Source organism: Lepisosteus oculatus, chromosome 14 (assembly GCF_040954835.1).
Source record: "Lepisosteus oculatus isolate fLepOcu1 chromosome 14, fLepOcu1.hap2, whole genome shotgun sequence".
NCBI lineage: Eukaryota > Metazoa > Chordata > Actinopteri > Semionotiformes > Lepisosteidae > Lepisosteus > Lepisosteus oculatus.
In genome coordinates, this window is record NC_090709.1 from 33,185,897 (window position 1) to 33,204,636 (window position 18,740).

At 53.3% G+C, this 18,740-nt stretch overlaps 1 protein-coding gene and 1 non-coding gene across 2 annotated transcripts; one reads left to right on the forward strand and one right to left on the reverse strand.

The window, feature by feature from the left end:
• Window positions 1-395: 395 nt before the first annotated feature.
• Window positions 396-1,284, forward strand: LOC138242357 (zona pellucida sperm-binding protein 3-like). Its single transcript, XM_069197858.1, has 4 exons — window positions 396-563; window positions 635-752; window positions 938-1,038; window positions 1,116-1,284. The coding sequence occupies exons 1-4, from the start codon at window positions 439-441 to the stop codon at window positions 1,255-1,257; spliced, it is 486 nt and encodes a 161-aa protein (XP_069053959.1). The 5' UTR covers window positions 396-438; the 3' UTR covers window positions 1,258-1,284.
• Window positions 1,285-4,538: 3,254 nt separating this feature from the next.
• On the reverse strand, window positions 4,539-4,611 carry trnaf-gaa (transfer RNA phenylalanine (anticodon GAA)). Its single transcript has one exon. It is a non-coding gene; the product is annotated as a tRNA-Phe (tRNA).
• Between the last annotated feature and the right edge of the window lie 14,129 nt (window positions 4,612-18,740).

The following is an 18,740-nucleotide window of genomic DNA, read 5'->3' on the forward strand; positions in this document are numbered from 1 at the left end:
CTGCAGGTTGTCCAGGGCCGCCTGGTGTACTCCAACACTCTCCGCTATGCCCCGCCCTCCTCCAGTGCACCTGTGTATCGCTTCATTCCCTTCTGTGCCAGTCAAGTGCTCCTACAACAGGTAGGCAGGGCTCTGCTGCTGCGGAGAAGCTGCTGGGGAAAGTGTCCAGATGCCCCTCATCCCCTCTGTCCTGCAGGTTCCACTACTCCTACAAGGTTGGCTATGTCCCCACGTGGGCCAGGAGAAGGACCTTCTTCAAGGACCTGAAGAACAAGCACAGCTTTGTGCTGCTCACCACCAACTGTAAGCTCCTTGAGTGAGTGGCTCCTCCTGCCTGCAGGGGGTGCTGTGTGCAGGTGTAATGCTGCCTCTCTCTCTCTCTCTCCAGCCCATTGGGTCCGGCTCTCTCCTAAGGATGAGTACTTCCTGGGTCAGCCCATGTACTTCCAGGCCACTGCCTACTTTGCCACAGTGGAGCAGAGGCTGTACATCCACTCGTGTTACGTAACGGAGAAACCGGACCAGCATTCCCAGCCCCGTTTCCCCGTGATTGACAACTTGGGGTACGGCCCCTTCTGGGCGGAGAGGTGGGCAGGAGCCCCAAGAGCCTGCAGGGGTTCATCCTTGTCCCCAGGTGCATGGTGGACAGCAAGGCAGATGGCTGCCTGTCCAGGTTTGTCCCCTCCAAGCAGAAGGATGTGCTCCGCTTCACAATTGATGCCTTCCTCTTCCAGAAGAAGCTGTCCAGGAAGGTGCTGCTCAGCCTTCTTGCTCTACTGATCCATGGTCTGCTTTCACGTCCATGATCTAGATGTGAACCAGACTGTGACAGCTGTAGTGCCTAGAGCTGCCAGCTTGCCTTCATTGATGGCAGAAGGTCCTTCTCTGTCCCTCTATTGGCCTTGATCCCTTAATGCTGTGACCTTCCCTCTTGTAGCATGAAGTGACTGAGCTGTACATGCACTGTGTCATGGCTGTGGCTCCTGCTAAAGCAACACCAGGGACCAAGTCCTGCACCTACAACAGGGAGGTGAAGAGGTACTTCTGCAAGGAGCCTGCTGAGGGTGCTCTGGGACATGCCAGGTGGAGGCCTCACCTGTCCTCCTCTCCTCCAGGTGGGAGGAGCTGTATGGTGACCATGAGGTCTGTGCCTGCTGTGAGTCCAGGTGTCCTGGCAGCTGTAATGAAGGTGGGTCTGGTTCTCTATCCCTTGTGGATGCATCTCTGCCCAAGAGACAACCATGCTTGGACAACTGAGGAATGATCCTGTGCTGGACAAAAGGACTGTGTAGATGAGTAGACTGTGGGTCTCTGGGTATAGCAGATCCCTCAATCCTGGGTGTTGCTTGTCCACAGGTACCAGGAGCCTGGTGACCAGTAGTCGGGTGGCTGTGGCACCAGTAGAGGGTCCTCTGGATGTGGGAGCTGACTGGAATGAGGATGAGGAGGGAGACCCTCAGAGCTCCAGTGAAGATGCTGAGAGCACCAGTGAGGATGTGGAGGGAGCAGAGGACTTTGGAGATGTTGGCCAGTGGACAGGTAGGGTCTGGCAGGAGGAGCTCCTGTAGGGGTGGTGTCCTGCAGTGCAGCTGGATTGTTCTCCTTCTTCCTCCCCAGGTGCCTGAATGAAGGCTCCAGCCTGGCCCTTGTGACTCTCCTGCCTCCACTTGCCTTGTAATGGCAACATCTCAATAAAGCTGTGAAAGACCCTTCTGCTTGCCCTTGTTTCTTTATGGTTTATAGGTTTGAATGGGATGGAGGAATTCAAGGGAAGTGAGACCCATTAATCAATGGAAGTATTTGTGGGGGGGGGGTTCCCCTTTCAAGAATGCTTCTTGTATTGCTGCCAATGAGGACTGAAAATGGCTGGAGTAATAAAGCATTGTACTGGGGGAAGATGGCTGCATTATTCCTTGGGCAGGGCATTGTGACTTTTTTTTACTGGGGGAGAGACAGAGGTGTTCAATATACTGGAAATCCTCCCATTTCCGAGAGGCGTAGTGCTTATGGAGTGTGAGTTGCTACTGTAGTGCCCAGTAAGAGTGAGATCTGGTGTCCTATTCTAGGCTGCACAAACTGACTAAAATAAACACAAGGAAGGAATTGTCAACAGGGGCTTGGTGTAAAGTAGGCCTTCCCTTCCTTAGCAGAGGAACAATACTGGTGCACAAACATCAGTGAATAATGGTGCAGTTAGAATCTCGGAGGTCTTGTCTTATGGGCGTTGGTTTCACAGCAGTGGTATTGGACAGTCATGAGGAGTATTAGGATTGAGACTGGAGATCCCAGCACTTGATGGGGAAGACAGGTGTTCACAACCACCTCTACCAGCAGCACAGACTGTGTGGATTGAGACTGAACACTTACTACACAAAGCCTCTCCCCTGTTTCAGTGTCCCATGTCGTGAATCCTAGTCTCCCTTTGTGACTACCTATAATTTGCACAAATCATGATGGCCCACTAACACTGTTAATTTTTAGCCCTACTGCACTGCCCTATTAAAGCTTCAAGGTTTTAGGATAAACTATTTTATATAATGGTTCCAAAGGTGGCTTCTCAAAGTACTTGACATAATTACAATTAGAATACACAGGATAAAACAATTCCAATAGACAGAGGAGACCATGGATGGTGGTACTAAGGAAAGTAGAAGCAGAGGGGTAAAGATTGGAACCAGTTCAGTAAAGGCTCTTCTACAGAACAAGGTGTTGAGTCTGAATTTGAAGGAGTTTAGGGAAGGTGAATCTGGTATCCTTGGGGAGAGAGTTCCAGAGCTTGGGGGGCATAACAGGAGAAGGCCTTGTCACTCACACAGTGTAGATGGGCTTGGGGGACAGTTAGGAGACCAGAATAAGAAGAGCGAAGGTTATGAGGTGGGGAGCAGGGTGATAATAGATCAAACTGCTACTGAGGTGCAACTGAAATGTGACGGCATGTTCTACGATTTATGCAAGAAAGGGTAATGTTAGGCTTTTATGGACCGTTGGTACAACAGCAGTGCTCAAGGATTCATTTCTAATATTGAGGACAATGGGTTATATACCCCTCGTTCTTACCAAAGGATCAGAGACCTTTTGCTATATAAAAAGACTCCTTTCCACCACTAATTTATACAGGTTTGGTTCATTTGGGTTTTATCATTTAAGTGAAGTCAATGTCCTGCTCGCAGCTGAGCCCGACACACGGTACAGTCTGGTTTCTGTCGCTGGGCGCTCACCCTGCGGTCCATATGGGTCCTAATGCCCCAGTATACGGCAGTGGCAATTTCCCTAAGGAAACAAATACTCCACATTAGTCTGAATGCCACATTCTTCATTGGTCCCATAACATCACAGAAATATAAAAACAAAACTACTCACTCTTTAATCTCGTCTAATCCAAGACACACCAAATATCACAGTCTTCTTTAAACACGTGTGCTGTGATTCCTCTATGTAGCAGAAATAACAACCGAGGAGCCAAGAGATCATTTCAGCATTTCGCGTCTGAACGGAAAACACAAACGACCAACTTGGAATGACTTGCTTTTGACGCTTTTCAAAGCGTTCTTTGTGCACGACAACTGCACCACCAAGCAAACTACATAAATATGAGAAAACACGCAAGAGAGTTGTCACTCAGTGTCGAAGGGTCGATGTATACTGGGGCTCAGTTGAAATACAACGTCAGGACTTTTCCGAATTATGTCACACAAAGAGAGCACAGCCTTTTCCGCCCTGCCACATGTAACTTGGTAACTCGCCGTGATCGTATAGTGGTCAGTACTTTGTGTTGTGGCCGCAACAATCCGGGTCACGGCAGAATAGGGGCGTCTGCTTTTACTACTTGCACGAATTAAGGCAAAAAAAAGCCAATCGATGTGAACGAACGGCGCTTTGCAGAGGAGTACTGCCTGACTGGATCGTTGATGAACGACAGAGGCCACTCCGACCTCTTCTTGGTTTTCTTCAATGACTTACAAAGGATCTTCTTCACATTGGCCCATGCAAAGCAAACACAGGAAAGTGCAATTCAAGCAGAGACCAGGAGGGACTTGTTTACACCGAGAGTGGTCGGAGAATGGAACAATGCGCCCAGCCCTGTTGCTGGAGCCGATTCTTGATGAGATCTTGGGCTCACTAAGAGGCCCCCGCTGGATGCTAATCTTTCTGTTGTTCTTGCAGGTCCTGCGCTGCTTTTGAGCCGACAGAGCTCGTCCTGGTCTGTCGGCACAGCCCAATTGCAAATGATCGGCTCCGCGTACAGAAGGAACGTGCGTTTGGTACAAGAGTGCACGAAGGCACCGGAAATACATTGAGAACAAATGACCAGTCGCTAAAGACCTCTGTGAAGTACAGGAGCGTGCAAAACGAGGCTGTTTCCACCCGGTCTCGAACCGGGGACCTTTCGCATGTTAGGCAAACGTGATAGCCGCTACAGTACGGAAACCTGCAGGGACTGCTGCTGGTGTCTCGCTTGCGTTTCGGGCTGAGAAAGGGACGCGTCACTTTAGGCAGGGTGGGCTGGAGAGAGGAACAAAGGGCGCGATGAAACAAAATGCCGAAACCCGGGATCGAACCAGGGACCTTTAGAAATTCAGTCTAACACTCTCCCAGCTGAGCTATTTCGGCGGTGCGCAGAGCCCACAGCCACCTGCTCCAGCCTTCCTCGGTTGTGGCATGAGCGCACCAAGAGTAGCGGGAGAGTGTTGCAGGAACATCACTCAGAAGGAAAGCCACCCAGCTGCGCTCTCTGAGCTCTGTCCAGCGCATCTTCCTCGCATGGATTCCTGCCTGCGACGGGCAGGAAACAATTAGCAAGAACAGAACGACACCCCATGGGTGTCTCATGACCACACCTTAGGTTGTGACACGTGCAGGTGTGAGGGGTTGCCGGGCTACTCTGGAGCAGAGCTTGGGTGGAGGGGGGGCTGGAAAGCAGACAAAGAGGTGACACCTCAAGGTCTGCACGATCACAGCTCTCCGCCGCCCCAGGCTTCCGCTCGATAAGCTACTGGACACACCCGCCCCTCCTCACACAGACCGTGGAAAAGCCCCCGAGTGGGAGGGCTCTCTCTTCCTCCCAGGAGCTCTTGGACACGACGCACAGACAGAGCGCGGGGAGCTGCCGCTTGCAAACACGGCTCCAGGCAGGACTCCACTCCGCAGGAGCAGTAGAGCAGAGGAGATGGGGGCAGCTTAGCTCCTGTGCAGAGACCTGAGCTGTTGTTGCTGTGGATGCTGTCTTTTCTGCACTCGGGGTAGGAGTGAATGTTGAGTTTCCCTTAGAAATGAAGCAGAACACTTCAACGGCACGGGTGTGTGTGTGTGCGTGCGCCCTGGTGATTCTGGGAGACAGATCGAACCTGGGCTAAAAGAGAGGGGGCTTAGCCCTCTTCCATTTGCTAGTTCAAAGTTGTACAACCCATTTGTATCTGCTAGGCGGCGCAGTCGTCGTCAACAAAGAAGGCTTTGAAACCCACCCCTCCACTCTTTGAATAAAGCAGTGTCGTCAGGCCCTGACATCCCACCCCCGCCACTGTATACGTAAAGTAGTATCGTCAGGGCCTGACATCCCACTCCCGCCACTCTCTGTGTAAAGTAGTGTCATATGGCCCTGACACCAATCCCTCCACTCTCTGCATAAAGCAGTGTCTTATGGCCCTGAAACCCTCCCCTCCACTCTCTACATAAAGCAGTGTTGTTAAGCCCTGACATCCCTCCCCCGCCACTCTCTGTGTAAAGCACTGTCGTATGGCCCTGACATCACACCCCCACCACTCTCTGCGTAAAGCACTGCCGTATAACCCTGACACCCACCCCTAAACAATCTGCATTAAGCTGTGTTGTCAGGCACTGATATCCCACCCCCACCACTCTCTGCAGAAAGCACTGTCATATAGCCCTGACACCCACCCCTCCATTTTTTGCATAAAGCAGTGTCGTCAAGCCCTGCCACTCTCTGCGTAAAGAAGTGTCGTATGGCCCTGACATCCCACCCCCACCACTAACTGTGTAAAGTAGCATCGTCAGGCCCTGACATCCCACCCCTGCCACTCCCTACGTAAAGAAGTGTCGTATGGCCCTGACATCACACCCCCACCACTCTCTGCCAAAAGCACTGTCGTATAGCCCTGACATCCCACCCCTCCACTCTCTGCATAAAGCAGTGTCGTCAAGCCCTGACATCCCACCCCCACCACTCTCTGTGTAAAGCAGTGTCATATGGCCCTGACATCCTAGCCCCACAACTCTCTGTGTAAAGCACTGTCGTATAGCCTTGACACCCACCTCTCCACTCTCTGTGTAAAGCAGTGTCATCTAGCCCTGACATCCCACCCCCTCCACTCTCTGAATAAAGAAGTGTCGTATGGCCCTGACACCCACCCCTCCATTCTCTGCATAAAGCAGTGTCGTCAGGCCCTGACATCCCACCCCTCCACTCTCTGCGTAATGCGGTATCGTCAGGCCTTGACATCCAACCCCAGCCACTCTCTGCGTAAAGCAGACATGTTACAGACATTTACAACAAAGACATATTATAAAATATTGACATATACTGTAGGTGGCTGGAGCATTATTGGGAGACAGACTCACTGTTCCTCAGGCTGTGACAGGAGATCACATACTGGGCTCCCAGATCAACTGAGTTCCCTCCTCCCTCTCCCAGTAGGATTGGGACCCGTTGTGATTCTGGCAGGTGTGGGAACTCTGGGATTAGATTTCTGAATTTCGGGAAGAATGTTTCTCTAATCCCAGAGTATCTGTCACAGTGCAGTAGGAAGTGCACCTCTGTCTCTATTTCTCCCCGCTGGCAGTGGGAGCACAGCCTGTCCTCTCTGGGCAGCCAGGTCTGCCTGTGTCGCCCAGTTTCTATGGCCAGGTTGTGGTCACTGAGCCTGTAATTCGTCAGGGTCTGTTTCTGTTAGTTATTTTTTATTTTGGTCAAATATTCAGCTAGTGTGTATTGTCTGTTTAAGGTTCTGTAGCATTCCAGTTTATGTTGTGTTTGTGTGTGTGTGTCCCAGTGTGTGAGATATTGCTGTTTGATCTGTGCTGTGATGTGGTTGAGTCTGGGTTGTGGTGCTCTAGCAGTGCTGTCCTGAGGCTGGTTAGTGTCAGTGTCACTCACTGCGAGTGTGATTTCAGCAGAGTCTCTGTACTCTTGGGACACTTGACTCACCTGTCTCTTTATTTCTCTCCCTGTGCTGTCCCTCTCCTGCCCCCTCTCTCCCTCCTCAGACTCCAGCTGGAGGAGGTCCAATCACCACCTCCTGTGAGACAGAAGAAAAATAAGGTGGGTAATGCTCTGATCCTCTCTTTACTCCTGTCCAGTGTCCAGTCAGTGTCCAGTCAGTGTGTCTGTATGAACCCCTCTCTCTCAGTGCAGTGTTCATGTACTGGAGTGTCCAGTCAGTGTGTCTGTATGAACCCCTCTCTCTCTCAGTGCAGTGTTCATGTCCTGGAGGTTCCAGTCATGTGTCTGTATGAACCCCTCTCTCTCTCTCAGTGCAGTGTTCATGTCCTGGAGTGTCCAGTCCGACTCTTAACGTGACTCTCCTGTCTCTGCTGCAGAATCGCTGGTGCGTCTTTTTAAACTCCCTGAGCTGTGTGTCGGTGGAGACAGATGATCAGGACGAGCCGATGGAGGCGGCGGAGACCGTGGGTCAGGAGAGGAAGAGCGAGGGAGAGGAGGAGCAGGCTGCCGGGAAGGACAAGAAGAGGAAGAGGAGGTGCAGGTGAGCAGACAGGGGGGCGCCGCTTGGTCGTGTCTGTGATTCAAGGAGGAGTCTCCTCTTGCTGTTTGATGTCATGGTGACGTCTGTGTCTGTGTCCCTCACACCTGCAATAACAATATTCTTTCCAGGTTCCTTTCCTGGTTCTGTGCCAGCTAAGATCTGGACTGGACTAGACTGGACTGGACAGGAGCTGAAGGACACCAGACTGGACTGGACTGGAGCCTAGGGACACCAGACTGGACTGGACCGGAGCTGAGAGACACCAGACTGGACTGCACCGGAGCTGAGAGACACCAGACTGGACTGGACTGGAGCTGAGGGGCCCCAGACTGTACTGGACTGGAGCTGAGGGACCCCAGACTGTGCTGGACCGAAGCTGAGGGACCCCAGTCTGGACTGAAGCTGAGGGACCCCAGTCTGTGCTGGACCGAAGCTGAGGGACCCCAGTCTGTGCTGGACCGAAGCTGAGGGACCCCAGTCTGGACTGCACTGGAGCTGAGGGGCCCCAGACTGGACTGGACTGAAGCTGAGGGACCCCAGACCCCAGTCTGGACTGAAGCTTGTAATTTTTGTTCTTTTGTTAAGCATCAATAAAAATTTTTTAAAAAAAATCTGTTCAGCTTTTGTTTTTTTCCCTCCCCCCCCCCCCTAAGGTTGCTGCTGGGAGAGGTGTGAGTGGGGCCAGCAGGGGGCGCTCTCACCCTGTGGTCTGTGTGGGTCCTGATGCCCCAGTATAGTGACGGGGGACACTGGACTGTAAACAGGCGCCGTCCTTCAGATGAGACGTCAAACCGAGGTCCTGACTCTCTGTGCTCGTTAACAATCCCATGGTGTTTCTGGAGAAGAGTAGGGGTGTTACCCCAGTGTCCTGGCCTGATTCCCCCCCTGGTCTTGACCCATCATGGCCTCCTAATCACCCCCCTCTCTGAACTGGCTCCATCCCTCTGCTCTCCTCCCCACTGGATCCCCCTGACCTGGGAAGAGCTCTGAGTGGAGAGTCCAGACGGATTAATTATTATTATTATTATTCGTGCTGCACTGGGCTTCAGTCCTGGTAGTGAGAGGGAGACTCTGTGATCAGTACAGACACTTATGACTGTATAATAATACACGATAGAAATGGAAAACAGGGTAGCGCTGTAGTCCCTTCGAAACGTTTTGAACTGCCAGAAGAAGTTTTCACAACCCGGACTCGTGAAGGTACAGGTCTTCTCCCATCGTCCGGAGCAAGGTGTATGGTGTCCTGGTGATTTCTCCCGTTTTGAACGGAGTTTAATGTCTTGTTTCTACTTTATTAGAGAGAGGCACTGAACATCCTGTGATGGACTGGTGTCCTGTCCAGGGTGTGTGAGTGTGTGTGTGTCCTGTGATGGACTGCTGTCCTGTCCAGGGTGTGTGAGTGTGTGTGTCCTGTGATGGACTGCCGTCCTGTCCAGGGTGTGTGAGTGTGTGTGTGTCCTGTGATGGACTGCTGTCCTGGCCAGGGTATGTGAGTGTGTGTGTGTCCTGTGATGGACTGGTGTCCTGTCCAGGGTGTGTGTGTGTCCTGTGATGGACTGGTATCCTGTGAAGGACTGGTGCCCTGTCCAGGGTGTGTGTGTGTCCTGTGATGGACTGGTGGATCACAATATTAATTCTCCTCCTTGATTCCCTCCTTCATCGCCAGAGTGAAAGCGGGACACGGCAGTAAAAGCTCAGCCCTGCGGGTGGTGGTCCTCTCGGCCACACGGGGGCGCTCTGGCTCCACGGGGGGGGGTTATGTTCAAGTCCCGCTGGGAATCGCACCAACGCGGTGGAGTTCGTGAACGTCCCAGACACCAAGAAAACGAAAGAGAGATAAAAGGTCGTTTTCGGGGTTCAAGAAGCAACCCCGAGATTCAGGGAGTTTCCCCGCTGAGCTTACTCTGCCGAAAACACGCAGGTTTTATTTTTTTCCCGTGCCCCCCCTCACACAGGCCGTTTCTGTAGCGTGAAGTTGTGTTTTTTTGCGCGGCGGTCGGTGAGAGGCGAAATTTTATTTATTTTTTTCCCACGGTTTGAAACAGAAACAGCCGGGTGGTGTTGTAGAGAGGTCGAGAGAGGTTTTGGGGGGCGGGGGGGGGGGTCGTGAGGTCCCACGCAGCGCTCGGAAAAGAAAATGGCGTTTCTTGTCCCGGCAGGACGGGGGGGAACCCGTGTTTTTTGGACATGGCGTGGCCCGAAATTTACGCCCTTGGGCGCTAGAGGGGGGTGGATGTTGGTCTTTCTTTGATTTTGGGGTCGGGGGGGGGGGGTGCTAATTTCACTGAACCAAACCCCACGGAAACCCGTGTTGGACGTGGGGGTGCTGAATGCGCCCTCGACGTGATTTTGTCTTTAAATTCAAGTGCAGCTTTTGTAACGCTTGGGCCGGAAACACCTGGACCCGTTTCCTCTGCCTGTCCGAGGTGGCGACTACCGGGGTCGTACAGGGACACCCGGCTGGCCGCTGAGAGTTGGAAAAATAAAATGTCCACCCAAAAAAAAAACAACAACCGTGAAAAATGTCGGCCATTTTTGTTTCGCGGCCGAGCCGTGAGCGCGTGGGGGGCGACGTCACGGGGGCGTCACAATGAGCCGCCTGACGTCACAGAGCGGCGGAGAGGAGGAAAGCGCTATATAGTCCTTTCTAAACACGTGTTTCTTCCAATAAAGTTACTTCGACTTCAATCATTAGTTTCAGCTACAGAATCGCTCTTCAGTATCCCCGTGAAACGGTAAGTCAGTCAAAAGTGCCGCTGGCGAGAAATAACAAAATAAGTGGAGAAATAAGTTGTTTTTTTACCGTTACTCAACTCTTATGGGTATGATCGTGCTGTAAAAAGATATTGAGAGGAGGTGCACCTCTACATAGAGAGTGGCGGGGGTGTGGAACAAGCTGCCCAGCCCTGTGGTTGAAGCCGATACCCTGGCTTCTCTCCAGACACAGCTGGGTGAGCTCCTCCAGTCAGGACAGGAGGCTCTTCTGTACACAGAGGGGGGCGGGGGTGGGGAATAAACCGCCCAGCTGTGTGGCTCCGCCCCCTCCCCTCCCCACTGTGACTCTGCTTGTCTCGGCAGGACGATGCACCGACAGAGATGCCGCATGGCCATGCGCGGTCGCAGCAGGACCCGGGCCCGGCGAGGCGTCGTAAGTCCACCCCTCCCGCCCGCCGTCCAGCGTCCAGCATCCAGCCCTCCTCCGACTGACCTCTCCGCCCCCAGCAGCACTCGCTGTATTATAATAATATTATAAACTTCACTGATAGAGCACCTTTCACACACATAGCAGCACAAAGCGCTTGACAGACCAGGTCTCACGGTAACACCTCCAGACGAGGAGAGACACTTCCAGTGGTGATCTTGACTGAGGACACGCCCTCGGCTCAAGAGACAGGGTCACGTGTACAGTATGGCCTTCTGAGAGCACAGATTGCCTCTGGATGACCCAGACTCTTCCTGGACACACTGGACACACTCGCCTGTCCGGACTCTTACTGGACACACTGTACACACTCACCTGTCCAGACTCTTACTGGACACACTGGTCAGACTCACCTGTCCAGACTCTCACTGGACACATTGTAGAGACTCACCTGTCCAGACTCTTACTGGACACACTGGTCAGACTCACCTGTCCAGACTCTCACTGGACACACTGTACACACTCACCTGTCCACACTCTCACTGGACACACTGTAGAGACTGCCCAAGGCCCCTAGTCTCGACACGACTGGGCTGGGCTATTTGGTCAGAGCTGTCTCGGAGATGGGCTGTTTGGCGTCTTCACAGGTCACACCGGTCAGGCCGAACCCGGACTGGCAGCGGGAGAGGTCCCGGCCCAAGTCCCGGTGCTTTTCCGTAAGTCTGACCCGGTCGCCTTCCGCGAGACTGGACCGGCCGCCCTGTGGTGGGCCCGGTGCCCCACATCTACCCTACAGCTCCCCCACTGACCCCTAAACTCCCGATACCCTACAGCTCCCCCCACTGACCCCTAAACTCCTGATACCCTACAGCTCCCCCACTGACCCCTAAACTCCCGATACCCTACAGCTCCCCACTCTGACCCCTAAACTCCCAATACCCTACAGCTCCTCACACTGACCCCTAAACTCCCGATACCCTACAGCTCCCCTCACTGACCCCTAAACTCCCGATACCCTACAGCTCCACACTCTGACCCCTAAACTCCCGATACCCTACAGCTCCCCACTCTGGCCCCTAAACTCCCGATACCCTACAGCTCCCCACTCTGACCCCCACAGTCCTGATGGCCGAGAGGTCTCTGCTTGCTGTAGTGATTGAGTGAGCTCTGTGGACCTAACCTCTGTCTTGTGTCCTCGTTTCCAGCATCTCCTAGTGGTCCGTCATTTCACCAGAGCTGAAGGTGAGATCTGGGGAGGAGACAGAGCACCCCCTAACACCCCTGAGCTAGGTTACAGGGTAAGACAGCTTCTTACTGTTGGACACACCTGTCCACACTCTTTCTGGACACACTGGACACACTCACCTGTCCGGACTCTTACTGGACACACTGTACACAACCACCTGTCCAGACTCTCACTGGACACACTGTACACACCCACCTGTCCAGACTCTCACTGGACACACTGTCTACACTCACCTGTCTGGGCTCTTATTGGACACACTGTCCACACTCACCTGTCCAGACTCTCACTGGACACACTGTACACACTCACCTGTCCACACTCTCACTGGACACACTGTCCACACTCACCTGTCCAGACTCTCACTGGACACACTGTACACACTCACCTGTCCAGACTCTTACTGGACACACTGTACACACTCACCTGTCCAGGCGTAGTCTCTGCTCCTCATCCCCCCTGCGTTGTGTCTCCCTCTCTCCCCGCTGGACAGAATCCCGTGGTGTCTTCGTGTTTCCCTGAGCTCGTCCAGAAGCTGGAGAGGGTGGCCGAGCTGCAGCTGGAGCTCCCGGGGTCGCCCAGCTCGTTCGGCTCGGTGCCTGTCTCCCTGTGTCTCTCCGTGTGTCTCCCTGCTCTCTGTCTGTCCTGCGTTGTCCCAGCTGGGTCTCTCTCCCTGTGTCTCTCCGTGTGTCTCCCTGTCTGTCTCTCTGTCTGTCCTGCGTTGTCCCAGCTGGGCCTGTCTCCTCTGCTCTTTGCCTTCAGCTCTGTTCGCCGATGTCCCGCCAGCCCGTCACTCTCTCAGCCTGTCTCTTGACTTGCAGGAGGAAGAGGAGGTGGAGACAGCTCTTCCGGCAGGAGAGAGTAAGGAGGTCAGTGCTGGTCCCACCCTGCCCCCTGTCCTGTCTGTGGTGGAGTTTTGCCGTCTTGTCTGTCCCTGGGTCTCAGTGTCTCTCTCTCTTTCAGCCCTGTCTGTCAGTGTCTCTCTCGGCCTGCTGTCTGCCTGTCCCTGCCTCTCTGTCTCTCTCTCTTTCAGCCCTGTCTGTCAGTGTCTCTCTCCTCCTCCTCTCTGTCCTCAGTGTGTCTCTCTCCTCCTCTCTGTCCTGTGGTGTCCAGGCGGTGTGTCTCTCTCCTCCTCCTCCTGTCTGTCATGTGGTGTCCAGTGGGTCAGTATTAGTGGGCTACACCCAGGCTCACTCACTGCGAGTGTGATCTCAGCAGAGTCTCTGTGCTCTTGGGACACTTGACTCACCTGTCTCTCTCTTTCTCTCCCTGTGCTGTCCCTCTCCTGCCCCCTCTCTCCCTCCACGGACTCCAGCTGGAGGAGGTCCAATCACCACCTCCTGTGAGACAGAAGAAAAAGAAGGTGGGTAATGCTCTGATCCTCTCTTTACTCCTGTCCAGTGTCAAGTCAGTGTCCAGTCAGTGTGTCTGTATGAACCCCTCTCTCTCTCACTGCAGTGTTCATGTACTGGAGTGTCCAGTCCGACTCTTAACGTGACTCTCCTGTCTCTGCTTCAGAAGCGCCGATGCGTCTTTTTAAAGTCCCTGAGCTGCGTGTCAGTGGAGACAGAAGATCAGGACGAGCCGATGGAGGCGGAGGAGACCGTAGCTCAGGAGAGGAAGAGTGAGGGAGAGGAGAAGCAGGCTGCCGGGAAGGACAAGAAGAGGAAGAGGAGGTGCAGGTGAGCAGACAGGGGGGTGCCGCCCGGTCGTGTCTGTGATTCAAGGAGGAGTCTCCTCTTGCTGTTTGATGTCATGGTGACGTCTGTGTCTGTGTCCCTCACACCTGCAATAAGAATATCTTTCCAGGTTCCTTTCCTGGTTCTGTGCCAGCTAAGATCGGAGTCGCCTTCCCCACCAAGGACTGGACTGGACTGGACTGGACCGGAGCTGAGAGACACCAGACTGGACCGAAGCTGAGGGACCCCAGACTGTGCTGGACCGAAGCTGAGGGACCCCAGACTGGACTGGACAGGAGCTGAGGGACCCCAGACTGTGCTGGACCGAAGCTGAGGGACCCCAGTCTATGCTGGACCGAAGCTGAGGGACCCCAGTCTGTGCTGGACCGAAGCTGAGGGACCCCAGACTGTGCTGGACCGAAGCTGAGGGACCCCAGACTGGACTGGACAGGAGCTGAGGGACCCCAGACTGTGCTGGACCGAAGCTGAGGGACCCCAGTCTATGCTGGACCGAAGCTGAGGGACCCCAGTCTGTGCTGGGCCGAAGCTGAGGGACCCAAGACTGTGCTGGTCTGAAGCTGAGGGACCCCAGACTGGACAGCACTGGAGCTGAGGGACACCAGACTGGACTGGACAGGAGCTGAGGGACACCAGACTGTGCTGGACCGACGCTGAGGGACCCCAGACTGTGCTGGACCGAAGCTGAGGGACCCCAGTCTATGCTGGACCGAAGCTGAGGGACCCCAGTCTGTGCTGGGCCGAAGCTGAGGGACCCAAGACTGTGCTGGTCTGAAGCTGAGGGACCCCAGACTGGACAGCACTGGAGCTGAGGGACACCAGACTGGACTGGACAGGAGCTGAGGGACACCAGACTGTGCTGGACCGACGCTGAGGGACCCCAGACTGTGCTGGACCGAAGCTGAGGGACCCCAGTCTATGCTGGACCGAAGCTGAGGGACCCCAGTCTGTGCTGGGCCGAAGCTGAGGGACCCAAGACTGTGCTGGTCTGAAGCTGAGGGACCCCAGACTGGACTGGACAGGAGCTGAGGGACACCAGACTGTGCTGGACCGACGCTGAGGGACCCCAGACTGTGCTGGACCGAAGCTGAGGGACCCCAGTCTATGCTGGACCGAAGCTCAGGGACCTCAGACTGGACCGAAGCTGAGGGACCCCAGTCTGTGCTGGACCGAAGCTGAGGGACCCCAGACTGTGCTGGACCGATGCTGAAGGACCCCAGTCTGGACTGAAGCTGAGGGACCCCAGACTGCACTGGACTGAAGCTGAGGGGCCCCAGACTGTACTGAAGCTGAGGGGCCCCAGACTGGACTGATGACCTTTTGTTAAGCATCAATAAATTTTTTAAAAAAAAAATCTGTTTAGCTTTTGGTTTTTTCCCTCCCCCCCCCCCCCCAAGGTTGCTGCTGGGAGAGGTGTGAGTGGGGCCAGCAGGGGGCGCTCTCACCCTGCAGTCTGTGTGGGTCCTGATACCCCAGTATAGTGACGGGGGACACTGGACTGTAAACAGGCGCCGTCCTTCGGATGAGACGTAAAACCGAGGTCCTGACTCTCTGTGCTCGTTAACAATCCCGGGGTGTTTCTGGAGAAGAGTAGGGGTGTTACCCCAGTGTCCTGGCCTGATTCCCCCCCTGGTCTTGACCCATCATGGCCTCCGTATCACCCCCCTCTCTGAACTGGCTCCATCCCTCTGCTCTCCTCCCCACTGAGAGCTGCTGTGTGCTGAGCGGACTGGAGCATCATCCAGGTAGGGGCTGCACACTGGGGGGGCTGGAGGGGATCCCCCTGACCTGGGAGGAGCTCTGAGTGGAGAGTCCAGACTTATTAATTATTATTATTATTCGTGCTGCACTGGTCTTCAGTCCTGGCAGTGAGAGGGGGACTCTGTGATCAGTACAGATACTTATGACTGTCTAATAATACACGATACAAATGGAAAACAGGGTAGCGCTGTAGTCCCTTCGAAACGTTTTGAACTGCCAGAAGAAGTTTTCACAACCCGGACTCGTGAAGGTACAGGTCTTCTCCCTTTGTCCGGAGTAAGGTGAGAGGTCACCCCCTCGGGGCGCAGTATCCCCGATGCACTCCCCCACCACCACCCAAAACGACACACACTTCTGTGACGATTGGGAGACCCCGGTTCGACCAGCCCCTGCGGTGGAGGAAACGACCCGCTGGAGAGAATACGCAGACTCCACACAGAAGGGTCACCTCGGCATTTATTCCAACAGCAAAACAACACCAGAGAGAAACGGTCTCCGAAAGATAAGCGCACACCGGGAAAAACACGACAGGGTCATTACAAATGGGAATAGGAGTTCTTTTTTTTAATGTCGCGTTTCTACTTTATTAGAGAGAGGCACTGAACTTTGGGGAACGTGACATCCACCCAGTATTACTAGTAGGTTGATAAATATAAATGTTCTTTTTCCCCCCGTATGATACCTCGCGAAATATAACGATGGCCAACTCCTTAAGTTGAAATTTAAACCCTTCTCACGCTACAAGACAGTCCGTCAACATCGCCGCGGCCCGAAGTGCGACCTTCGGTATGACGTTGGCCGAAGGGGGTGGGGTAAGTACGTCACAGCCGGGGGAAGCCCCTATCACGTGAGAGGGGTGCGGCGGGCGACCAGCCCCAGGGGGCGAAGAGAAATTGATTTGTGTGGGGTGTGGAAACACTACACGACCGCGCAAGCGAGCCGTTTTTTTTTTTGTTTTGTTTTTTCCAGAACATCAGAACAACCGCAGAGATGACCATCGATCCACCTCCAGACGTTTCCTTTTTTGTCCTCTTTGGCCCCCAAAATAAAAAAAAAAACTGGGATCCATCGTGGCGTTGCCAAATTAAAACGTCAACCACTTTTCGGGCTTTCGTGCTGTCCATGATGAAACCGTCATGGTTGTGTAAGCATACGTTACGTCACAGACCGGCGGCGCTCGGACGTGAGGAGTGTCGTTACGTTTTTGAAACGGGCATGTCAGACAAGATCTCTGACAAGATCTCCGAAAAACCCAAACCTGTAAGATTCAATTTCAATTCAGTTTTTTTATATAGCGCCTTTCACAACACGAATGCCCCAAGGCCCCGAACAAAGGAGTTGTTCCACACCCCCGCCACCCTCTGTGTACAGTAGAGCCCCCTGTACTGACTGGAGGAGCTCACCCAGCTGTGTCTGGAGAGAAGCCGGGGTATCGGCTTCAACCACAGGGCTGGGCGGCTTGTTCCCCACCCCCACCCCCTTCTGTGTACAGAAGAGCCTCCTGTCCTGACTCCAGTAGGAAATGTCACCTGGAGGCAACACACCAGCTTCTTTTAACAGATCACCTCGGGAATCGGGAACAACGGAGCTGTGTGCGGACGTCTGTACGGAGGGGTTCAGCGCGGGGGGGCTCCGGGCTCGGGTCTGGACCCGGGGGGGGACTGTCTGTGTGGAGTCTGCATGTTCTCCCTGTGTTCTTCGGGTCCAAAGACAGGCTTTTGGGCTAATTGGCTTCTGGGAAAACTGGCCCTGGTGTGTGTGTGTCCTATGATGGAGTGCTGTCCTGTCCAGGGTGTGTGAGTGAGTGTGTGTTTGTCATGTGATGGACTGGTTCCTGTCCAGGTTGTGTGAGTGTGTGTGTCTGAGTGTCCTGTGAGGGACTGGTGTCCTATCCAGGTTGTGTGTGTGTGTCCTGTGATGGACTGGTGTCCTATCTAGGGTGTGTGTATGTCCTGTGATGGACTGGTGTCCTGTCCAGGGTGTGTGAGTGAGTGTGTGTGTCTGTGTGTCCTGTGATGGACAGATGGTACCAAGCCTGGACACCCATGAGACACTGGCTTCCTCAGAAGACTCTCACGGAGGGCACACTGTCCCTAACCCGGGTCCAGAAGAAACTACCGTGATCTATAATTCCTGCGCCTCGGAAGGGTTTATGACGTCTATGTCCGGCGCCCGCGCCCGTGGACCGGCGGTTTGGCGTCGCGCTCCGCAGCTCGAGCTTCGGTGCGAGGCAGGGCGGGAGGGAGTCGATGTGGCCTCGGCGCCATCTTTGCTGGTGAGTCAATTGTGACCGTTGCGGTACAATAAACCATCAATAAACCTTTTCCCACCCCGTCCAGTATTTCTGTCGCGGCCCACGTCCCTTACAATCGACAAACTATAAAAAAAACAGTAGCCCTTCGCAACATTACACGCCATTTTTTTTATTTTAAACGTCCGCTAGATACGCAGGTGGCTCGATACCTGTCTTATCCTCGCCGGCGTCTTTATACCGGCAAGTGAATTTTATTTGGGGTCCCTCAGAATTGTGACAGAAATGTCAGTGAACCACAATAAAAAACGAAACTTTTTTTTGAAAGGCGGTGAATGGATTTTCTGAGTAACCGTGTAGCGACTAACGTAAGGAAAAAAAAGTTGTCTTTCCCTACGAAGACGTTTTGGTACAGGACTTTCTTTAAATATCAGTTGTGCATAGCGTTTTACAAAAAGTTGATGATGATCTTGGAGATAATTGCAAAGGAAAATTGAGATAACTACCAAAACATTACGTGTGAAACGACAGGACAGAACTTTGAACCCACAAAGAAACAAAGGTATGAAATATTGCCTCGTCATGGGGGGTTGATAATTGTAGTAAGTGTTCCTAATTTTCGTAAAGAAATGTATATTATGTGACTCACACGTGAGATTTAGTGTATATACGTTTCATATTGTGCATATATACGGGGTTAAAAAGTGGAATGAGTATGATTATAAACTCGTGTGTCCTATAATCAGATTGTCCTATAATTTTTGAACAAGCTTTGATTAGACAGGTGAAAAACAACATCAGATCCTTTTTTTAAATATATTCTCACGTCTGAATATCAGCTTCTCCCCTCTGGCCAACATTTCAGGGCTCCCAGGTGTAGATCCCAAATTGAAACAAATATTAATTTGTTACCAAGTTAAACAGTTAA